Source organism: Camelina sativa, chromosome 4, assembly GCF_030686135.1.
Source record: "Camelina sativa cultivar CO46 ecotype springtype chromosome 4, ASM3068613v1".
Taxonomy (NCBI): domain Eukaryota; kingdom Viridiplantae; phylum Streptophyta; class Magnoliopsida; order Brassicales; family Brassicaceae; genus Camelina; species Camelina sativa.
The window spans coordinates 2,050,674-2,071,430 of NC_141883.1; the positions used below are offsets into that span (position 1 = coordinate 2,050,674).

The following is a 20,757-nucleotide window of genomic DNA, read 5'->3' on the forward strand; positions in this document are numbered from 1 at the left end:
AACTCGTCTGTTGTGAAGACGGAAAAGAGAAAAAAATTCACAATTCTTCAGATTCTCAAATTTTCTCGCTCTTTCTTTTAGCATTCTCTCTATCAATCGTAGATTTGTTTAGAAGATTAGTAAGTTTCTTTCAATTTCCTGTAAATCGTGAATTTGGTTTTTGGATTTAGAAGTTGGTGTAATCGATCTTTATCTTTTACTGATCGATCTAGGGTTTGAACATAACTTCGAGGTTGCTTGATTTGGCGTGAATCTGCTACCATCGTATGCGTTTTGATGTTGATTTTGGTTAGATTCCTTACTAATCTTTCCCGATTTGTTTTTTTTTTCTTTTGATATCTAAGTTTCCTGATAGTTCGTATATACTTTTTTTGTTTAGGGTTTCGAAGAAGCATGTCTCCTCCATTGAAATTGTACTTGGAGTATGCTTGATTTGGCATGAATCTGCTACCATCATCTTCTGGGTTTTAATGATAATTTTGGTTTGATTCCTTCCTTATCTTTCGCGATTCTGTTTTTCGATTTCAAGTTTTCTAATTGTCCGCTGGAAATCGTGATTTTGCTTTTTTGATTGTTTAGGGTTTCGAAGAAGCTTGTCTTCGCTTGAAACATGTCGTCGAGGTATGTATATCGCTTTTCTTTCCTGATTTTAATTTTGGTTTTGGTTTTGTTTTTCAGTTTTTGAGTATGAAATCGAACAAGAGAACAAACTTTTACAATCGATCAGTTCTCGTCTAGGATTTTGTTTTGCAATTGATGACATCAGTCTTGGGATTATATATCCAAGTCATCTCTTTTTCAAAGGCTTTTTTAAAAACTGTTCTACGGAACTTGTTGGTTTTTGTTTTTGGATGGTTTTGTTTTGTTTTGTTTTCTTAAAAACCCAAAAAGATTCGTGGGCAGACACTAATCTAATGGTGCTCTGTTTGATTCTTTTTGGGGACATTGTCCCGAACGGAATCGGATATATTGGATGGGTAGTGCATGCATGTTGGGAGGGAATGACCAACAGTTTAAGAAGTCTATAAGACAGAGACTAGATAAAAGGGAAAAAGGAATAAAACGAGTTCATAATTTGACTCTCCCTGACTTAAGACATTGAAAGAAGTCACAGACTTTGGGTTGGATGGTAAAAACGACCAACGGCTTAAAAAGTCTATAAGACAGAGACTGTGGATAAAGGGGGAAGAAGAAAAGAAAGAGTTCATAATTTGACTACCCCTGACTTAAGACATAGAAAGAAGTCACAGACTTTGGGTTGGATGGTATAAACGACCAGCCTTTTGTTTGATGGAACAAAAAGAGTTCACAATTTGACTCTCCCCGACTTAAGACATTGAAAGAAGTCACAGACTTTGGGTTGGATGGTAAAAACGACCAACCCTTTGTTTGATGGGGGGGATGACCAACGGCTTAAGAAGTCTATAAGACAGAGACTATGTATAAAGGGGGGAAAAGAAAAGAAAGAGTTCATAATTTGACTACCCCTGACTTAAGACATAGAAAGAAGTCACAGACTTTAGGTTGGATGGTATAAACGACCAACCTTTTGTTTGATGGAATCATACCACCGGCTTAAAGAAGTCTATAAGACAGAGACTGTATAAAGGGGGGAAAAGAAAAGAAAGAGTTCACAATTTGACTACCCCTGACTTAAGACATAGAAAGAAGTCACAGACTTTGGGTTGGATGGTATAGACGACCAACCTTTTGTTTGATGGAATCAGACCACCGGCTTAAAATATGAGGCATAAAGACAACAATACTTGACAAAGAAATAAGACATAGAAAGAAACTAATAGACCAACGGCTTAAAGAAGAGCAGATACCACCGGCTTAAAGAAATAAGACAAAGATCTGTGACAAAGACAATGGAGTGATTAAGACTTGTTGGATGGTAAAAACGACCAGCACACTAAGAGAAAGAGATTAAGATAAAGGATGAACCTAATACTAATAGACCAACGGCTTAAAGAAGTTATAAGACTATGGAGTGAACCAACGGCTTAGAAAAGATTTGACAAAGATATGTGACAAAGACTTGTTGGATGGTAAAAACGACCAACACTTGAGTAAGACCTGTTGGATGGTAAAAACGACCAGCTCCTAAGAGAAAGAGGTGAAGATTAAGGCTGAACCTAAAACTAATAGACCCACGGGTAAAAGAAGTTATAAGAATATGGAGCGGTTACCAACGGCTTAAGAAAACAAGACAAAGATATGTGACAGAGACTATGGAGTGGTTTGTTGGATGGTAAAAACGACCAGCACCGTAAGAGAAAGAGGTTACGATAAAGGCTGAACCTAAAAGTAATAGACCAACGGCTTACAGAAGTTAAAAAGCGGTTACCAACGGCTTAAAGAAGTTAAAAGACTAAGGAGCAGTTACCAACGGTTTAAAGAAATAAGACAAAGATATGTGACAGAGACCATGGAGTAATTTGTTGGATGGTAAAAACGACCAGCACCGTAAGAGAAAGAGGTTACGAGAAAGGCTGAACCTGGAACTAATAGACCAACGGCTTAAAGAAGTTAAAAGACTGTGGAGCGGTTACCAACGGCTTAAAGAAATAAGACAAAAATATGTGACAGAGACATTGGAGTGGTTAAGACTTGTTGGATGGTAAAAACGACCCACGACTTAAAGAAGGCTTCAAAAAAAAAAAGCTGAGCCTAAAACAAAAAGGTTTCTCATTCTTTGATAGAAATGACGATCAATAGCTTAAAAAAATGAGGTAAGTATCAAGCATTTAATTAAATGAAGACTAACCAATTTTCATTTTTGCAGGTTATGTGCTTCTGAAGGCGTTGAGGAGATTTCAAGTGTAGCAGACTTCTTGAACAGCAGAACAGGTATATACTTCAAACTTGTTTGTAATTATGATACAATTTTGATTTGTTCAGCTATATATGCTTATCTCTGTTTTGGTGCTTGTAAGTATCATAGGTTCTCCCTTTTAGTCGCTTGAGTTATGCTTAAAAGTTAAAACCCTTGGTGATTATTCGACTGGTGTGAATGACTTTTGCATCGTTTGTGTATAATGGTAGTATCTTCTGTTGTCTGCGATAAAAAGGTAGATTTTATTTTGAAACATTACATTGTGTATTTGGTGCTTCTATGTAATATAATGGTTTCTCATTCTGTGAAATGTATGCTGTAGTAGTTGTCTTGAATCTCAAATGTATATGTTTTGCGCTATCCTCTAAACCCCTTGTTGGTTGATATCTTGGTAATCTGCATCATTATCTGATGATTACAGTTTTAAATTCTACATATTGTACATGTTTCTTGAGTCTTTACTGTATAAAATGATTGAAAATATCTCTCTTATGGTACTAGAGTCTAATTTTAGTCTTATTGAGTTGCTGGAGCTTGAAATCTATTGAATACTAGAATGTGAAATGGATCTTACTTGATTTTCCTACCATGTTTTTTCTTTTAATAACACTATTCTATGACTGATGTCAAAATCAGAATTTAGTACACTTTTATCATCGGCATAGTTGGCATGTGGAAGAACTGATATGATATTCTCTGCTCTTTAGGTTGACTAATTGTATTCTATATCTAATATTTTGTTTGTTTCGGTTTGCTATATTAGTTGTTAGACTTAAAGTTCTTCTAGTTGCTATATATATATGCTCAAACTCGAGTTTTTTTTGTTTGTCATTCGGCAAAGTAGAAGAACTTTGTTTCGGTGTGCAGTGAGTTAGTAACTTAGTATTATAGAACATTGTATAAGACTGTTAAAGTCATGTTCTATTACGTTTTTATGAAACGACGCTACTATCAACTACTGTATAAGACTGTTAAAGTCTTGTATTTCATTTTTAATTCTATTTGTAATCTTTTAAAAAAGGAATATTTCATATTGTTTGTTTGTTTGAAATAGACACTTTGAATTTCAATTTTTGGGTCTGTCAACTACCAGTGTCCTCTGTAATTTTTTTCCATTGTGTTGCATTTTGGTTTGTTATTAGATTGTCTTTGGATGATACTTCTTTGACTTTTGCCTTTTGATTCTCTGAATATTTACTGTGGTAAATTGACTTAACTGTTTTGGGAAATATGTATTCTTGTATGTTTATCCTAAATTATACCCCAAGTAAGAATCCATCATCAATGTCGTATGTTTAGTATGATGAATATTCCAAACATATGAAATGATATTTTATACTTATTATCTTTCCTTTGGTGCATGTATGTAGCATAAGATCTCTTGCTTTATGAATGTATTTTGTCTTTGCGTCATGCTGTGATTGGCTCAAACATACAAAATAACATTCTCGAATTGTGCATCAAAGACTGATGATTATTGTCCTAGCATTCTACCAAGTATACTCATTGCTTGATTTTCTTACCATACAAATTGTAAATATTTGTGTTTGGCACTAGTGTCTATCTTTAGTCACTTAATCTTATAACTTGATGGAGCTTAGAACTCCATTGAATCACTAGTGTATCCATTTAGAAAGTGCGACGAATCTTAGTTTGATTTCTCTGTTTAATAATACAATTCTGTAATTATCATGTCCACTATAGCATGTGACTGTAGTCTTTGTGTCTACAGTCTACTAAATGGATTTATGCTTTCTTAATCACTTCCCTGTTTCTTACTATTCTAGAATATTATAAGAGTTTGTTAGATTAATAAAATATGTCTAGTGAACATAGTTCTTGTACTAGCATCACAATCTTCATCTTCTTCTTCTTTTTTTTGGGTCTTCGTTACTGTGTAGCGAAATTTAAAAAAAAAAAGAACATAGTTCTTGCATTTTGGTTGGTTGCCCAATTTTCTTTTGATCATTCTTTTCTTTGGATGATACCATCTTGAATTCTGCTTCATGGTTTTTGCATAGTTAATCAAAGAATGGTAAAGTCTTTCTTAGGAATATTTATTCTTGTATGTTTATCCTAAATTATACTCGATTAAGGGTCAATATTTGGTTATGCATTGCATATAGAGGATAAGACATGACTTGAATCGTTTGTTTAAAGAATAATACTTTTCATGATCGAACCTATAACTTGAATACTATTAAACTAACTATTGTATACCAAATCAAATTAGTTTCTCAAATATAAACAGAAACCATTCGTAATATTTGGAGACTAGGAGTGGTCGTGGGCAAAACATGATGAGTTATATATATACCATAATTAAAGGGAAAAATCATAATATAGCATAATTTTATAAAAAATATTTTAAAAAGAGTCTATAAAATATTAATTTATAAAAAGTATAAAAGATATCAATCAAGCTAAGATTTCATTGCACTATAATTATAATTTAAAATCCAACTGTAATTATAGAGAATTAGAGCATCTCCAATGGCAATATAATTTATTTGAGTTTAATTTTCTTATTTATCTAAATTTTAAGAGATGAATAAAATTGAATCAATTATGTTAAGATAAGTGGCATATGTGGGTTCTTAAATATTAACAAAGAACCTCTCCTCACTCTCTTTCCTTTTTATTGATTAATTTTTATTATTTTAATATTAAGAAGCTCTCTACATTTAGAGATATTGAAAATAGAAATTAACTGTTAGCAATTAACAAATACAAAATTCACTACTAAAAAAATCAATAAAAATTAATTTTGGTATAACTGAATGAAATATGTTAAGATTTGATTATATATGAATAAGCGAATAGTGTTAGGGAAGGCGACAGACCAACCCGTACTAGTCTTTTAGTCTTTTTTTTTTTTTGGTCATCCATGCTTTCATTCAATTATAGTGTGGATACGAAAATTCATTTTTTTTTTTGTTTCTTTTCACTTCCCAAATTCTGAGAAAAATAAAAACAGAGCAAAAAAAAAATAAAGAACCAAATGCTCTGTTTTCACCACTTTGTTCATAGCTATCTTCTTCACCTCTTAGTCCACCACCACTGCTTACAATTTCAAATTCAATTATTTTGGTGGTAACGACACCAATCTATTATCATTCCACGGAGAATCTGCGTATGATCCAAATATCTCAAGAGCCATCGCATAGACACGAGACAACATCCCTTTCTCTCACGGCCAGCCATTCTCACCATTCCAATCTAACGTTACATCTCTTTATCCTTTCAAAACCTCTTTCGCATTCTCCATTACTCATAAATCAAACCCTGGTCTAGGCTGCGGCCTCGCGTTCATCGTCGTACCTGCTATTAAACAACAAGACGATTCCGGTTTAGGTTATCTCAGTCTCGTGAACTGAACCAGCAACGGTAATCCCAAGAACCATCTCTTTGCTGTCGAGTTTGATCTTTGATGTCTTTCAGGACAAGAACCTCGGTGACATGAACGATATGTTATAGCAAATTAATGAGACTGAATGCTGAGAACAAAAAGCTTGTCCTACTCTTATTTGTAGAGGGCCTTAAATAGCCAATTACACGAAACAACTGCCTCCTACGTTCTCGGAGGTATTTAACAACATGAAATAACAACTCCACTAGCCACTACTCCTACTTGACCGGTTCTTGTTATGACTAAGTCCAAAGACTAAACTAACAAATTCCTTCCCTAAACTGATGCTCAAAAGAGTATCAATTTACTTTGGCATTTCGACAAGCCCCATCAGCTCCTTCAGCTTCTTGAATGTATCCAGCTTCAATGCTTTTGTCATGATGTCAGCGATTTGATCCTTTGTTCCATAGTGCACCAGCTCCACTCTACCTTCCTTGGTTAAGTAATAACTCTATAATTTACATGTTTTTAGCATCCTTTTTTGTCCATATTTTGCATTGTTTATACCCTTACCTTAGCATTGTTAGGTCATTAACTGTAGGAATTCACTTTTAGGCCATTTGGGGTGTTGCATTCTTGCATTTGCATACTTTGGATGAAAACATGTGCTTTAGAGCCTAAAATGGGGAGAAACAAGGACAAATCTGAACATGTACCCGAAGGAGCCTTCGAGCTGGAAGAACAGTCCGAACCCCAACACGATCGAGGAGGATCCAAGAGCAGGAAGAACAATCCGAAGGTCTACCCGAGGTGTAACTCGACCTTATCCTCGTGTACCCCATCGAGTAGAGCCTCGGGCAGGACTGGGAAGCTAGGTCAAAGGGGTTTCCATATATAAACCCCTCCTCCTCTTCCTCGAAAACGAGCACGCCGCAGACCCTCAAACCAGAGAGCGAGAGCTTCTGTGAGAGAACTGAGCGACTCAAAACACTTTTCACTTTTTGTTAGGATTTAGTTTATACATTTTTGTCATTTTCTTTAGATTTCTACTTTGTACTCTTTATTCTCTACTCTATCTTTTAATACAATGCGATTTTCGTTCATAAATGCTTTTGTGTAGTGAAGTAAAGTTTCTAGGGATGGGATAGATGATTTTGTGTTCTTGATCGGTTAGGATGTCTTAGTTTGATTCTATATGTTTTATAGATTCTCGTCTAGGTTGGTGTTCTTAATGCTGTCAACAAACCGAGAGGGTGAGATTAGATCTAAGGTGTTTTACCACCGAGAGGTGTAGATGATACGCTTGAATCAACCAATGCTAGAGATTTACTCACTTAGCCTAAGAGATTAGATGAGTAAGGGATTTATTGACAATAATGAATCGGTTCTTATTGCCTGCTTGGTCATGTTTCTCCAATGAAAGTTGGGTAGGGGAGTGATCAAGTTTGATTGTTTCTATCACGAGAGTGTATTAACAAGGTTTTAGAGATTCATTGTCTAGTGAATATTTTCTTGAGGCATGTAAGACATCTTTATTGGTCAGGAACACTTAGGATTCGATTACCGCATCCTTAGAAGCTTTCGTATTTTAATTGTTTGCCTTTTTATTCATCACTCGATCCATTACCCGATCAGGTACACGATCACCTGCTTCGAGTAACACCTCAAGTTGTTCATACTTTCTTTGCTTACTCGATCAACCCACCCGATCATGTACTCGAATGCTTAGGTCGTGTGGTTCCTTGTTTATATTCCTTTCTTTTATCACTTTAGGATTGTTAGACAAAACCCCATTATTGCTTGGCTTGACTTGTATTGTTCTGATTGCATCCTATCTGCTAGCATAAACAACCATTTGGATTGATAACCCTTTGTACAACAACTGCATAGGGAATTGATACCCTGGGTGAAAATCCGCTTATCATTAAGTCTCTTAGATAATGGAATCGTACCTCAATGTGTTTGCTGCGTCCATGATGGACTGGATCTTTGAAAATTATATCGTTGAACTGTTGTCACACTTGATTGTGATGCAATCCTCATGATCCACTCCAATAGTGTTAAGAACCCGTGACATCCAAATCCCTTGTGTTGCACATGAAACTGCAGCAATATATTCGGCCTTGGTTGTGGATAGTGCAATGATGGGCTGTTTCTTTGAGCTCAATGACACTGCTTCTCCAGCCATCAAGAACACAAAATCGGATGTACTCTTTCGATCATCTAAGTCTCCCGCATAATCACTCTCTGTATAAGCTTGAAACTCCATGTTTCCACCACGCTTATACATGATACCAACTTCTAATGTACTCTTCACATACCTGAGTAATCTCTTCACCGCTTGGAAATGAGCCTCCGTTGGATTCTCCATAAAGCGACTGATAAGGCTCACTGCGAACTGCAGGTCTGGACGTGTAACAGTGAGATACATGAAGCTCCTTATCATCTGCTTGTAGAGTGTAGTATCTAACACTGCTCCGCCGCCTTTTTTTGAAAGCTTTGCTCCTGGAACAATTGGATTGTTCACTCCATTGCTTGCCTCCATCTTAAATCTTTCAAGCACTTCTCTAGCAAACTTCCTTTGACACATATAGATACCTTCCTCCTTTTGCAAAATCTTCACACCAAGAAAATATCTCATCTTCCCCAGGTCTGTCATGTCAAAGTTCTTCTTCATCGACTCCTTGAACTCGAGAATCAACCTTTCACAGTTTCCAGTAAATATTAGATCATCAACATACAAGCTCACAATGAGAATCTGACCTTGTTCCTTTGTTTTGACAAATAGAGTGTGCTCGAAATCACACTTCTCGAATCCTTCCTTGATGAAATAACTCTCAATCTTGCTGAACCACGCTCTTGGTGCCTGCTTCAACCCATACAGAGCCTTTCTTAATCTATAAGCCTTGTTTTCATCTCCAGGCTTAACGAATCCTTGTGGTTGATCCACAAAGACAACTTCCTGCAACTCCCCATGTAAGAAAGCGCTCTTCACGTCGAGTTGATATATGTTCCAGTTTCTGGAGGTTGTCGTGGCAATGATCATACGAATGGTGTCCCACCTTGATATTGGAGCGTAGACCTCAACCGTAATCAACCCCAAATCTTTGAGCATAACCCTTTGCAACCAATCTGGCTTTGAACTTGTGTACCTCACCATCTTCATTATACTTGGTCTTGAATATCCACTTAACACCAATGGTTTTAGTACCCTTAGGTGGTTCCACAAGCTCCCAGGTTTGATTTCTCTCAATGGATTCAATCTCTGCTAACATGGCTCATCTCCATTCGGCATGCCTCACAACGTCGTCATAAGTTACAGGATCTCCAAGCGGAGTGACTACTTGCAATCCAAGATCGTCAATCAGATAATCATCGACAAACAAAGCTGCAACTTCTTCATCGGTGAAAACTGCTTCTCTATACTCATAGTCATGCAAGTATCTAGGAGGAGCTCTGTCGCGTACTGGTCTTCCTTGATGAACCGGTACTGCAATTTCTCTGACTGCTTCTCCATCACCGCATGTATTCACCTCGACTTCTTCCACTTCTTCCTGAAAATACTCTTCCTCGCCTTGAGTATTTTCTCCATCATTCTCCTAAGTGAGAACCTGAGATGTTGCATCTTTTGATTCATTCCTTCCCCAATCCTAGTTCTCTTCCTCTTCGAAAATCATATGGCGGCTCACTGTGATATTCTTTGAAATGGGATTGAACATTCGGTATGCCTTGGATTCTTCACTAACACCGAGGAAAATACACTTGCAGATTTTTTTGTCTAGCTTTGTGTGTTTTGCCTCCGGAATGTGAACATGACCAATACACCCGAAAACTCGAAAATGTTTCACATTTGGTTTAACACCACTCCAAACTTCTTCTGGTGTTTGATCTTGCAAGGCATTCGTTGGGCTGAGATTGAGGACATATGTTATCCACTTCACTCAATTGCCCAGAAAACCTTTGGCATCTTTCTTTCTGACAATGTGCTTCGAACCAGGTTCATGATAGTTTGATTTCGTCTCTCTGCTACTTCGTTCTGTTGTGGTGTATAGGCTGCTGTCAGCTGACGCTTGATACCATGATCCCTGCAGAACTCTTCAAACTCCTTTGAACATAACTCTCCACCTCTATTTGTTCTTAAACAACACACAGACAAGCCAAACTCTTTCTCCACATAGGCTTTAAAATCTTTGAACTTCTGAAATGCTTCAGACTTTTCTACAATCAAGTAGCTCTACATTTTTCTGCTATGATCATCAATAAGAGTCAGAAGATACCTCTTGTGACCAATGGAGAATGGAGTGATTGGTCCACATATGTCAGTGTGTATCAGCTGCAGGTTCTTTGAAGCTCTCCATGTGCTTTTCTTTGGAAGAGATTCTCGTTTCTGCTTTCCCACCAAGCAGTTCTCGCATACCTTCTTGTACGAACCGATGTGAGGGAGTCCTATCACCATTCCCTTGGAGCTTAAGCTTTGGAGACTCTTGTAATTCAGGTGAGCAAATCTGCAGTGCCACAGATGAGTGTCACATGTTGCTTCCACTTGAAGCGCCAGGTCCGAGCTTATCGTTTGAGCAACGATTACAAACATCCGATTTGCACTCATTTGTGTCTCGACAATGAGTCCCTTAGAAGGATGATAGATTTTACACACTCCTTCTTGGATTAGGAACACCATGCTCCTTTCTTGAAGCTGACCTATGCTTAGAAGATTGTTGCTAAGCTCAGGAATGTAATACACATTTTGTATCTATACTAGTATTTTTGCAGCACTTTTTGCTGAAAAATATGTTTATGAAAATATTTATCATTGAATGATATTTAATGTTTATATTCGTATCCAAACAAGTTTAGTTAACTCTCTCTACTATTCTTATAACTAAACACAATTAAAATATTTTAAATATCTATATATATAATGTTCTATAATTAATATAGATATTTAGACGATTTATTCCGATTAAAAAAAAAATATTCTGCTATCATCTTTTTTTATTTTAAAATTTAAATATAGTGAATCATCATATAATACATAAAGTTTCCTGCATATATTATGATTTGAATTTTTAAAAACAAACATATATTACTTCATTAATATAAAAAGTGTGTGTTCAACATACATATATAGTGAAATTTTCGTATATAGTATTATAAAATTTTAAGAAGTTTATAATTTATAACTGATGTATCTAAACTTAAAACTATGAATATTTAAACATATTAAATTTTCAAAATAACACAAACGAATTATATTACATGACGGGTTATATGACACTACAAGATTGAATTGATAATACTAAAAAATAAACTATCATTAATATGATATTTTTTTTTTGTCAAAGTCATTAATATGATATTTAAATCTTCATTTTACTATTTTAGTAACACCAATATAAAATATGTCGAATCAAACTGATTTAATTAAGATTGTATTAAACAAAAATTGTTGTGTCATATACTACGGATTATATACAAAATCGCTATAATTAACAAAAGGGTATAATAGCAAAATTAGTATTAAAATAGTATATTAACCAAAACAAAATTTTAAAACTTACTCCGCGGTGTACCGCGGGTCATAATCTAGTTACTTGTATCAGCCCATTCATCTTGAGCTTTATGCTCCCTTTTCCTTGCCCATCATCCTCATGTTGTTCCCAAGTTTCACTGAGTGTCGAAAGCTTTCATCGATATCAACAAACCACTTCTTTGTTCCAGTCATGTGATTGCTGCAACCACTTTCCAGAAACCACAAATCTTCCAATTTCGACCCCATCAGCTCCACCTGTGCCATCAACAAAAGTTCTTCCTCCTCATTGAACTCAACATAGTTCGCTTGCTTCTCCAGACTAGGACATTCAAACTGAAAATGTCCTAGCTTATGACACTTGTAACACTCAATCAATGCCTTGTTGAACGATCCTCCTCTTCCACGTCCTCTGCCTCGGCCTCGGAATGAGCTTCCTCTTCCTCTTCCCCTTGCTCCATTCCAGTCGTAAGCTTCATAAGTCACTTTTAACACTTGTTCTTCTTTTACGATTCCTTTGGAATGTCTTGTTATCTTCTGTTCATGACATCGCAAAGACTGTTTATGTCTTTGGATTCCTCAATTGAACACACTAAATATGTGAACTTCTCCGAGAGTGTCCGTAGGATCTTCTCCACAATCTTGGCTTCCTGAATCTCTTCTCCAACATTTCCCATGTATGTTACAACTAGCAACACTCTTGAGAAGTACTCCGCAATGCTCTCTGTTTCTTTCATCTCCAGAACCTCAAACTCCCTTCTTAAACGTTGAAGTTGTGCTCGCCTCACATCCTCATCTGCTTGAAACTTGGTTTTCGGAGAATCCCACAGTTGCTTGGTCGTGTCCTTCTGAATTATCTGTTTCAGAACTGACTTGTCGATTGCTTGAAACAAATAGTTCTTCACTTTCAAGTTCGTCAGATTCTTATCGGCTAACTCTTGTCTTTGTGCCCCATTGAGGATCTCTCCACGAGCTAGCTCAACGTAGCCTTTCTTGATCATATCCCACCACTCCTTGGATCTCAAGAGATTCGCCATTAGCTCCAATGCTCGAAATCACCATCAAATTTTGAAATTGCAAGCATGCTCTGACTCTCTCCTGACATCGTGTTTCACTTACCCTTTTAAACTCTCTCTCTCACGAAATTTTCACCACTCAGATCTAGCTCCGATACCAATATGTTATAGCAAATTAATGAGACTGAATGATGAGAACAAAAAACTTGTTCTACTCTTATTCATAGAGGGCCTTAAATAGCCAATTCCACGAAACAACTGTTTCCTACTTTCTCGGAGGTCTTTAACAACATGAAACAACAACTCCACTAGCCACCACTCCTACTTGACCAGTTCTTATTATGACCAAGTCCAATGACTAAACTAACACGATAACCATGTCAGAATCAACATTAATTTGGTCGAGTCGGTGATTTCGGTCAAATCCGGTTATTGGACTATGACAAGAAATGGTTGGTTGTTTAAGGATTTGAAGCTGAGTAGTAGAGATATGTACAAACAAGGCTTGGATTGAGTACAAACAACCATTACAAAGTCATCGTCGTTACCATTGGTTTAGAGTATTTGAAGAAACCGAACCAGCCTTTGACCAAAGCAACATTGGAGCTTTCCAATATGGTTCACGAGATAATATATAGCGGTTTCGCCGGTTCGATTGGTCATGGTGTCTAGGCGTCCAGCGTCATGAGATTTGGGACTGGCTTTTCCAGAACTAAAATATCGGTTTGATTTGGTTCGACATCATTGGTTTTGTTTCTGGTTTATATTATTTGTCGTGACTTCAGCTTTGTGATCATTAAAGTGAAAATAAATGTTCATTTTATGGCTTTGGACCATTTATTTTGAAGATATGAACATTTACTTTCAACGAACATTTATTTTGAAGATATGAACATTCATTTAGTACTTTCAAGAAATTATCCAATATGGTTTATATTATCCCTGATTTGGTATATCTTAAATTTCTATGTTAGTCATTAGTACTTTCAACTAATAATATATAATTGTATGACTAACTAAGTGGACATTGGATAGTATCAAGAGAAAAACAATTATAAACATAAAAGGTTTTGAAGAACAAAACAAAACAAAAACAAAAAACACTATCTAAAATGTCAATAAAAATTTACTGGAATTGAATAGTTTAATGGTAATTCATCCATATGATCCTGTCGTTATTTTTACAAAGCTTGTCTTCGAATGCCATGTGGGGGACTAAAGATAGGTGGTAAACTAGACCACCTTTGCCTTATGTACAAAAATGAAATAACCTTCCAAACACAAACAAGCAAAGTCAAGAATACCTGTTTGTTTGGAGGATACATAATGGTACTAACTGGGATCTTCATCCAACCAAGAAGATGTGATCCATCATTCAGTAAATGTTCAATCCATACCGTTGAGTCCGTCACACCACCCAACAACAACTACTCCACCATCCTGCACCATCCTAGTGGTAGAGTACCACTCATCTCTCAATCCACCAATTTAGTTTGCCAAAACCTTTTTTCAGTGATTTATATGAGGGATGTATATTAACGGTTAGAGTTTGTTTTCCTCTGTTTCAGGGAGTTAGTATTGGAACCATCAAGACAAAGGCAAATATTTTGTCCAGTTTCCGTCAGACTCGGGTCGGACTTTAGCATATGGTTGAGCAGATCACAAAGTTTACTACTATGATCTAAGGAATCACAAGCTTCCTCTTTGCACAATGGTTGGTCACAACAAGACCGTGAGTTATGTCAGAATTTTAGATTCATCAACACTCGTGTCTTCTTCGATGGATAACACGCTGAAGCTATGGGACTTACCAATGTCAAATTCCGGTGTTAATGAAACACCTCTCCACTCTTCTTAAAATCTCAAAGTCGTATTCTGAATTTACCAAAATACCTCTTACTTGCGTAACGAGACACGCGTCTCTTTGTCCACGCTCCTTTTGTGTGTTTATGGTGTGATTATTATTTGTGTTTAGGATTTTGGTTAGGAAGATAATGTCCAAATTCCAAACTAATCACATTTTTCATATTTTAAACCAATAATAAGTGAAACTAATTTTGTGATTAAACACTAATGATTGAAAAACTGATATAATATTATCATTACTAAGATTGAAGTTCCTTTTAATTGTTGATAATGTATCAACAATATCACATGGAGAAATTAAATTTTATATAGAAACTGATTTTGCTTAAAATTTTAGAAAGTTAATAGCATTGATTGTTTTTCACTTGTAGTTTATTTTTGTAGAATATGTTACAAAATTACATTCCAATATTTATATATTGAGAATTTATTAGAAATGTATTTTTAAAGATACTCTTTTTCAAAAATACTCTTTCTTAAAAAAATTTCATTTTGCTCTCTTTTACACTGCAATATGTTAAATTAATTTATAGATTTTTTTTTTCTTAGATTTGGGTTTTCTATTTTACATTTAGTGTATAATTTTGAGAAGGTAAAGTACTTGGATTTTAGAGCTTAAAATTTAGTCATTTTATACATAGAAAATAGTATTTTTGAAAATGAACACCATAAAAAGGTATTTTTGAAAAGTAACATAGGAAAAAAAATATTTTTGAAAATGCCACATATTTATTTATTGTTTTTAGTTTTGGTATGTATTAATAGCATTAAATTGCTTTCATTTGTGGTTTTATTGAATTAATAGCACTAAATAATTTTCATGTGATTAATCACACAAATCCAATATTTTATATTTAAAATATGAAAATTGCCTAATTTTAAAGTTGTCTTTTCCTAAATTTGTTTGCCTTATTTATGTTTTCATTATGTAGTTAAAATATTAACATATAATTATTTTATTTTAATTGTGGATGTTGAATAGTTCAATCAAACTATATTAACATATGTGTGATTTAAGTGAGGTAAAACGCAATCTCTATAAAATAATTTTTTTTTTGAGTGAGGTAAAAAATTGAAAAAAATGCCCAAAAAGATATATTTTATCTTAATGTTTTTAATGTACAAAAAAGAAAAAAATACAAAAATGTGTCTAATTTAAAGTTGCATTTTCATGGATTTTACCTTATTTATTTTTTTCATTAGATAGGTAAAATATAATAATATATATATTAGTTGTAGTCTTGTAGATATCAAATGATTTAACCAAACTCAATTTTTAATAAGTGTGATTTTTTATAAAACTATTAATTTTTAAATGAGGAAAAAAATTAAGAAAAGAAAAATGAATGAAACATATCAAATTCTTAGATGTCACATGTCAGCTTCTCCAAAATTGTCTTATTTGTGCTTAGGATTTGTTGGTTAAGGATTTGGTTAGGAAGATAATATCAAATTCCAAACTAATAACAAACCAATTTTAAAAGGTCAAGTCTATGCATTATAGGATCAACGGGTGGGAATATTATTCTTTTTTAAATTTATATAATATATAGTCTGACTCGTTATTCCAGAGAGTGAGAAAAGTAAAGCTTAAGCTAACAAATACAAAGAAAACTAATAATAAAAAATGAAAAAAAAAAAAAAAAGTAAAAGCAAAACTCTTATCTCTCTATTTGAATTTCAATTTCTAAAAAAGAATTAAACAAAACACAAAACACGCTTCATTGTTTACAGAAGCAAACGACACGTAAAACCTGAGAGAAACGAAGAACGTGAATCCGCCGCAACAACCCCCACTTTTTCCGACGGCGTACTAGTTTCCTCCGCCGTCGTTTACCACCACGAAAAGCTTGATTTAGGTTTGCTGCGTGGTGTGTGATTGATTTTGTGAGAATCGTTAAACCCTAGCTCTACTTTTATAAATCCTTGTTTTGATTGAGAGATCTAAGTGATTTCGATTACTCTACTGCTGTATCTTTGATTGTTTGGTTTTAAGATAGATAGATTTTGATTTTGATTTGTTTTCCCCTTTTTTAGCCGTAATCGGAAATTTCTATCTTTGGAGAGTTTTGTAATTAGCTTTACTTCTTCGTTATCGTTTCCTTGTAAGTATCTTTGAAGTTGCTTAAGCTTAGCATCCTTTGCCTTCTCCAATTTCTATTGATGTCATCTTCTAGGGTTTGTTTCCTATTTGGTTGGTTTCATGTTACGCAACAGTGATTGTTCTTCTTTTGATGGCTTAGATTTGGAGATTTTTTTATTTTATTTTTGTGTCTCTGATATCGAATTTGGGTGTTCAATTTTTATTGGCTGCAGTTTTAAGGTTGTGAACACTGATGTCAAACCCATTGAAAGAGACAAGAGAGGATATTATTACAGATTCTGTTGTTGGTCATATGAGGGAAGAGAATGAGTATGTTCGGCTTGTTGTGGCTCATGAAGCTGCTGCTGCTGAAACCGTGTTGTCTCTATCTCAATCGGAGGTGCGGAGTCAGAAACTCATGTGGTGGGTAAAGGCTTTTGGGATATTTGCAGTTACTCTCTTGCTTACGTTTGTTTTTGGCAAATGGGGAGTTCCGTTTGTGTTCCAAAAGGTAATTTCTTTTGCTCAAATCTCAAGTTTCAGTGACGGTTATTTCCTTAAAATGATCCATGTCACAAACTCTGCTCTCTGGATTGTTTCAATTTGAAGGTTCTTATTCCAATTTTGCAATGGGAAGCAACTGCATTTGGCCGTCCTACGCTTGCGATTGTCCTTGTTGTTTCCTTGGCTTTGTTTCCTGTGTTCTTGATTCCTTCTGGTCCTTCCATGTGGTTAGCTGGGATGATTTTTGGTTATGGTCTCGGTTTTGTTATCATCATGGTTGGTACCACCATTGGCATGGTTCTTCCTTACCTAATCGGGCTTATCTTCCGTGATCGCCTCCATGTACGAAGAACCCTTTACTTCTCTTTTTTTCAAGTCTTGTGATGATTTCTTACAACTTGTAGATATGATATTTGTTATTACCAAAATGCAGCAATGGTTAAAAAGGTGGCCTCGTCAAGCTGCTGTACTTAGACTAGCTGCTGAAGGAAGCTGGTTCCATCAATTTAGAGTTGTGGCAATCTTTCGGGTTTCCCCATTTCCTTACACGATTTTCAACTACGCAATCGTCGTGACAAGCATGAGATTCTGGCCGTACTTCTTCGGATCCATAGCTGGAATGGTACCAGAAGCTTTCATCTACATTTACAGGTCAGTCTTTTTACTCACCCCGGACTTAAAACAGCTGAATAATCACAAACTCGAAAACCTAATCCTAAAACTGGATTCATTATGCAGTGGTCGTTTGATCAGAACATTCGCTGATGTGCAATACGGACATCAACGTTTGACAACAGTGGAGATAGTGTACAACATAATCTCCTTGATCATTGCGGTTGTGACCACTGTTGCTTTCACTGTGTACGCTAAAAGAGCTTTGAGAGAACTTCAAAACACAGAAGCTAATGAAGATGAAGTAGTTCCAGTAAGTAAACAGGCGAGATTTGAAATGAAGAATGTTGCTCAACAAGAAGAAGATGATAATCGGCGTTTGCCTTAACCGGATTAAGTTGACAAGAAGCTATGATAGGTTTTAAGAGTAAATAACAAAAGGGGTAAAAAAAAGATGTCTGATTGTAGTAGGAAAAGACTAGTCAAGATTGGGATTATATTAGTGTTTGACTGATTCCAATGATTGAAATAAATAAAACAAGCATCTAGGCTTAATAGTGCGTATGAAAATCTGGTTGCTCTATGCGATCTAGTAGTGTATTTTAAGACTTCTACGTTGACAAGGTTAGTGACCTTGTAAGTAATCATCAAATGACATGAAAAAAAAGGATTTGTTCATCTCGTAAGCAATCATCAAAAACAAATTTACAATCCACATTTGTTTTTAGAAGTACTTAAACACAAGATATTATAAAATAATTATAAAACAATAATCAATTGTATATCCTAAGGAACATGCAAACTAAGTAAACGGTATACGAGACAAACCAATATCAATAAATTTGGATATTTATTTCAATATTCACTATAAGAATTGTATTTAGTCAATTTTTAAAATTCAGTAATATTCTTATTATCTTAGAGATACATGAAATACTTCTATGCTTTTAATCTATATATTTTGAAAAAAACTATACATATATTTAACAAAACATAAAATTTTGTGAAGTAAAAAAAAATGCTAAATGTAATTGATGTAGAAGAAAACATTGTATATTTGCATCACTAAAAATGATAAATTTAAAATGTCAAAATCAAAATGGTAACTTCTAAACATCCATTGCTATGTGGTTTGCTAGGTTAGTCACTTTGACGTCTACCTTTCTTACAACTTATTTAAAACCAATTGTTTTGAAAATTTACTAAAGTAAACTATCAAATTTCCAAACAAATAAAATATATATCTTACAACAATTAAACTATTCTCCAAAATCATACATAAATTCAGTATCATTGGATGTTTGTTTTTATCTCTACCCATGTAAATGTAATGGATTTTACCAATATGTGAATTTTGGTTGCATTAAACAAAACACATGCAATTCGTTTCCAATATCATTTGGGTAATAATAACAGTTACGATACCATCGATGATAAAAATATCCAATTTTCTCATATGCATAATTTTCTGCCTTCAAATATTTATATGATATTTGTTGCGTAATTCACAATAATCCTTGAGCATAATCAAACTAGAAGATACGATTTTGTATTTTTTGTTAGACTTAAACTTATATGATTGTGTTATCTTTGTACAATTATTTTATCTACCATTAGTTTAACATATGATTTTTGAAGGGAGATGTCTTGGAAGTTAGAAGACTTAAATTTTTTTATCTACACAAAATAAGTTTAACAGCCTTGAAAGTAGTAGATGTTGACATTCGTTTAAGTGGATTGCAGCCTGATATTTTAACACTTCTGATAGCTTCTAATCTCAAATTTAAATCATCCAGGGGACTCATGCCAACATCGATTATGACATGACCAACCAATCGTAGAGAAAGATCCAGTTTTTCATCATTTCTCATTATGGGTTAAAATTTGCATCCCTTGATTTCCAGATACGTCAAAGAAGAGAAATAATATATAGTGTCAGTTGCCAACTCCTCCAACACAGTACATATAAGTTGTTCCAATGCTCTACTATAAGTTGTTCCAATTAAGTCCTTAGTATTAAACTGGACTTATGTTGTCTTTTATAAAGCTGTTGGATTATATATATAAGGACTAACAATATATGGAAATATAGAGTCGAGTTTATATACTTAACAGCTAACAATTAACACTAAAACCAAATAAAAAGCATGACAAACTCTTATCTATTATCTACACAAAATAAGTTTATCAAGCCTTAGTTGTATTTACAACTTATATGACTTTTTCTGTAAATAGGTTTCCAGTGTAATGAAATTCTCAATAAAAAAAAATCGAGATATATAAACTTATATGCTTATTTAGATGATCTATATTTGACACCGCAGGAGATGTTTGTTAATAAACATCCTAAAGAAGTAAATGACTAGAACATGGCGATCATTAATGACAAAGCAACGTTTGTTAAAAATACTATGGTAATGTGGTTTTGTCTAACCTAAGTAAATGACTAGAAAATCGTACTAGTAAAAATTAGTAAACCTTTTTGGTTAAATTATTAAACCATTTCTCATCGTTTTAAACTAACAACTGTACGGTTCGATGCCGTGGCGTCTCAAGTCTAAAATCAAATCGATGTGTACCGTTTAGCATTAGCCAAGCCAAGCCTTCCGGTTCAATTTGATGGTAAACCAAGAACAATTGGAATGCCAAACCGGATTAATATGTTCCCTGGTTTTGATCCTCGAGATTTCAAGAAGACCAGTCCAATGGGTACTGTACCTTACCAATTGTCAGCTGATCAGAAGATTTGCTGATTACAGATTAATAAAAAGATTGGACTAAGTTAATGGCGGGTTGAGCCAGGGCCGTGCAGTAATGCAACACATGGGCGACTCACAAAGGCCCAGATAGCAAGCTATCGTATGAGCCGATGGCCCACATATCAGATATTAAACTGATAAGAACAGATACTACACTCGATCTTAGCCAAAAGGCCGAGAAAGTTATGAGTTGTAAAGACCA

General features: G+C 34.7%; 1 protein-coding gene, 1 long non-coding RNA gene and 2 pseudogenes across 2 annotated transcripts; 3 read left to right on the forward strand and 1 right to left on the reverse strand.

Annotated features, from left to right (window-relative positions):
* The first annotated feature begins 20 nt into the window (after positions 1 to 20).
* On the forward strand, positions 21 to 3,139 carry LOC147945220 (uncharacterized). Its single transcript, XR_015596403.1, has 6 exons — positions 21 to 119; positions 213 to 288; positions 380 to 482; positions 580 to 621; positions 982 to 2,686; positions 2,789 to 3,139. It is a non-coding gene; the product is annotated as an uncharacterized LOC147945220 (long non-coding RNA).
* Positions 3,140 to 5,646: 2,507 nt separating this feature from the next.
* Positions 5,647 to 13,447, forward strand: LOC109132423 (lectin-like protein At1g53070 pseudogene; annotated as a pseudogene).
* A 2,720-nt stretch (positions 13,448 to 16,167) lies between these two features.
* Positions 16,168 to 18,351, forward strand: LOC104779582 (uncharacterized). Its single transcript, XM_010503948.3, has 5 exons — positions 16,168 to 16,484; positions 16,914 to 17,191; positions 17,290 to 17,526; positions 17,618 to 17,835; positions 17,923 to 18,351. Exons 2-5 carry the CDS (start codon positions 16,934 to 16,936, stop codon positions 18,182 to 18,184), a joined length of 975 nt encoding a protein of 324 aa, XP_010502250.1. The 5' UTR covers positions 16,168 to 16,484; positions 16,914 to 16,933; the 3' UTR covers positions 18,185 to 18,351.
* A 2,233-nt stretch (positions 18,352 to 20,584) lies between these two features.
* Positions 20,585 to 20,742, reverse strand: LOC147945221 (U2 spliceosomal RNA; annotated as a pseudogene).
* Between the last annotated feature and the right edge of the window lie 15 nt (positions 20,743 to 20,757).

Excerpts from the sequence above, each read along its gene's own strand:
- LOC104779582 (XM_010503948.3), top strand. The coding sequence starts at position 16,934 with ATGTCAAACCCATTGAAAGAGACAAGAGAGGATATTATTACAGATTCT. Across the intron at positions 17,192-17,289 it reads TTCCGTTTGTGTTCCAAAAG|GTTCTTATTCCAATTTTGCA; the intron begins GTAATTTCTTTT and ends TTCAATTTGAAG. Across the intron at positions 17,527-17,617 it reads TCTTCCGTGATCGCCTCCAT|CAATGGTTAAAAAGGTGGCC; the intron begins GTACGAAGAACC and ends ACCAAAATGCAG.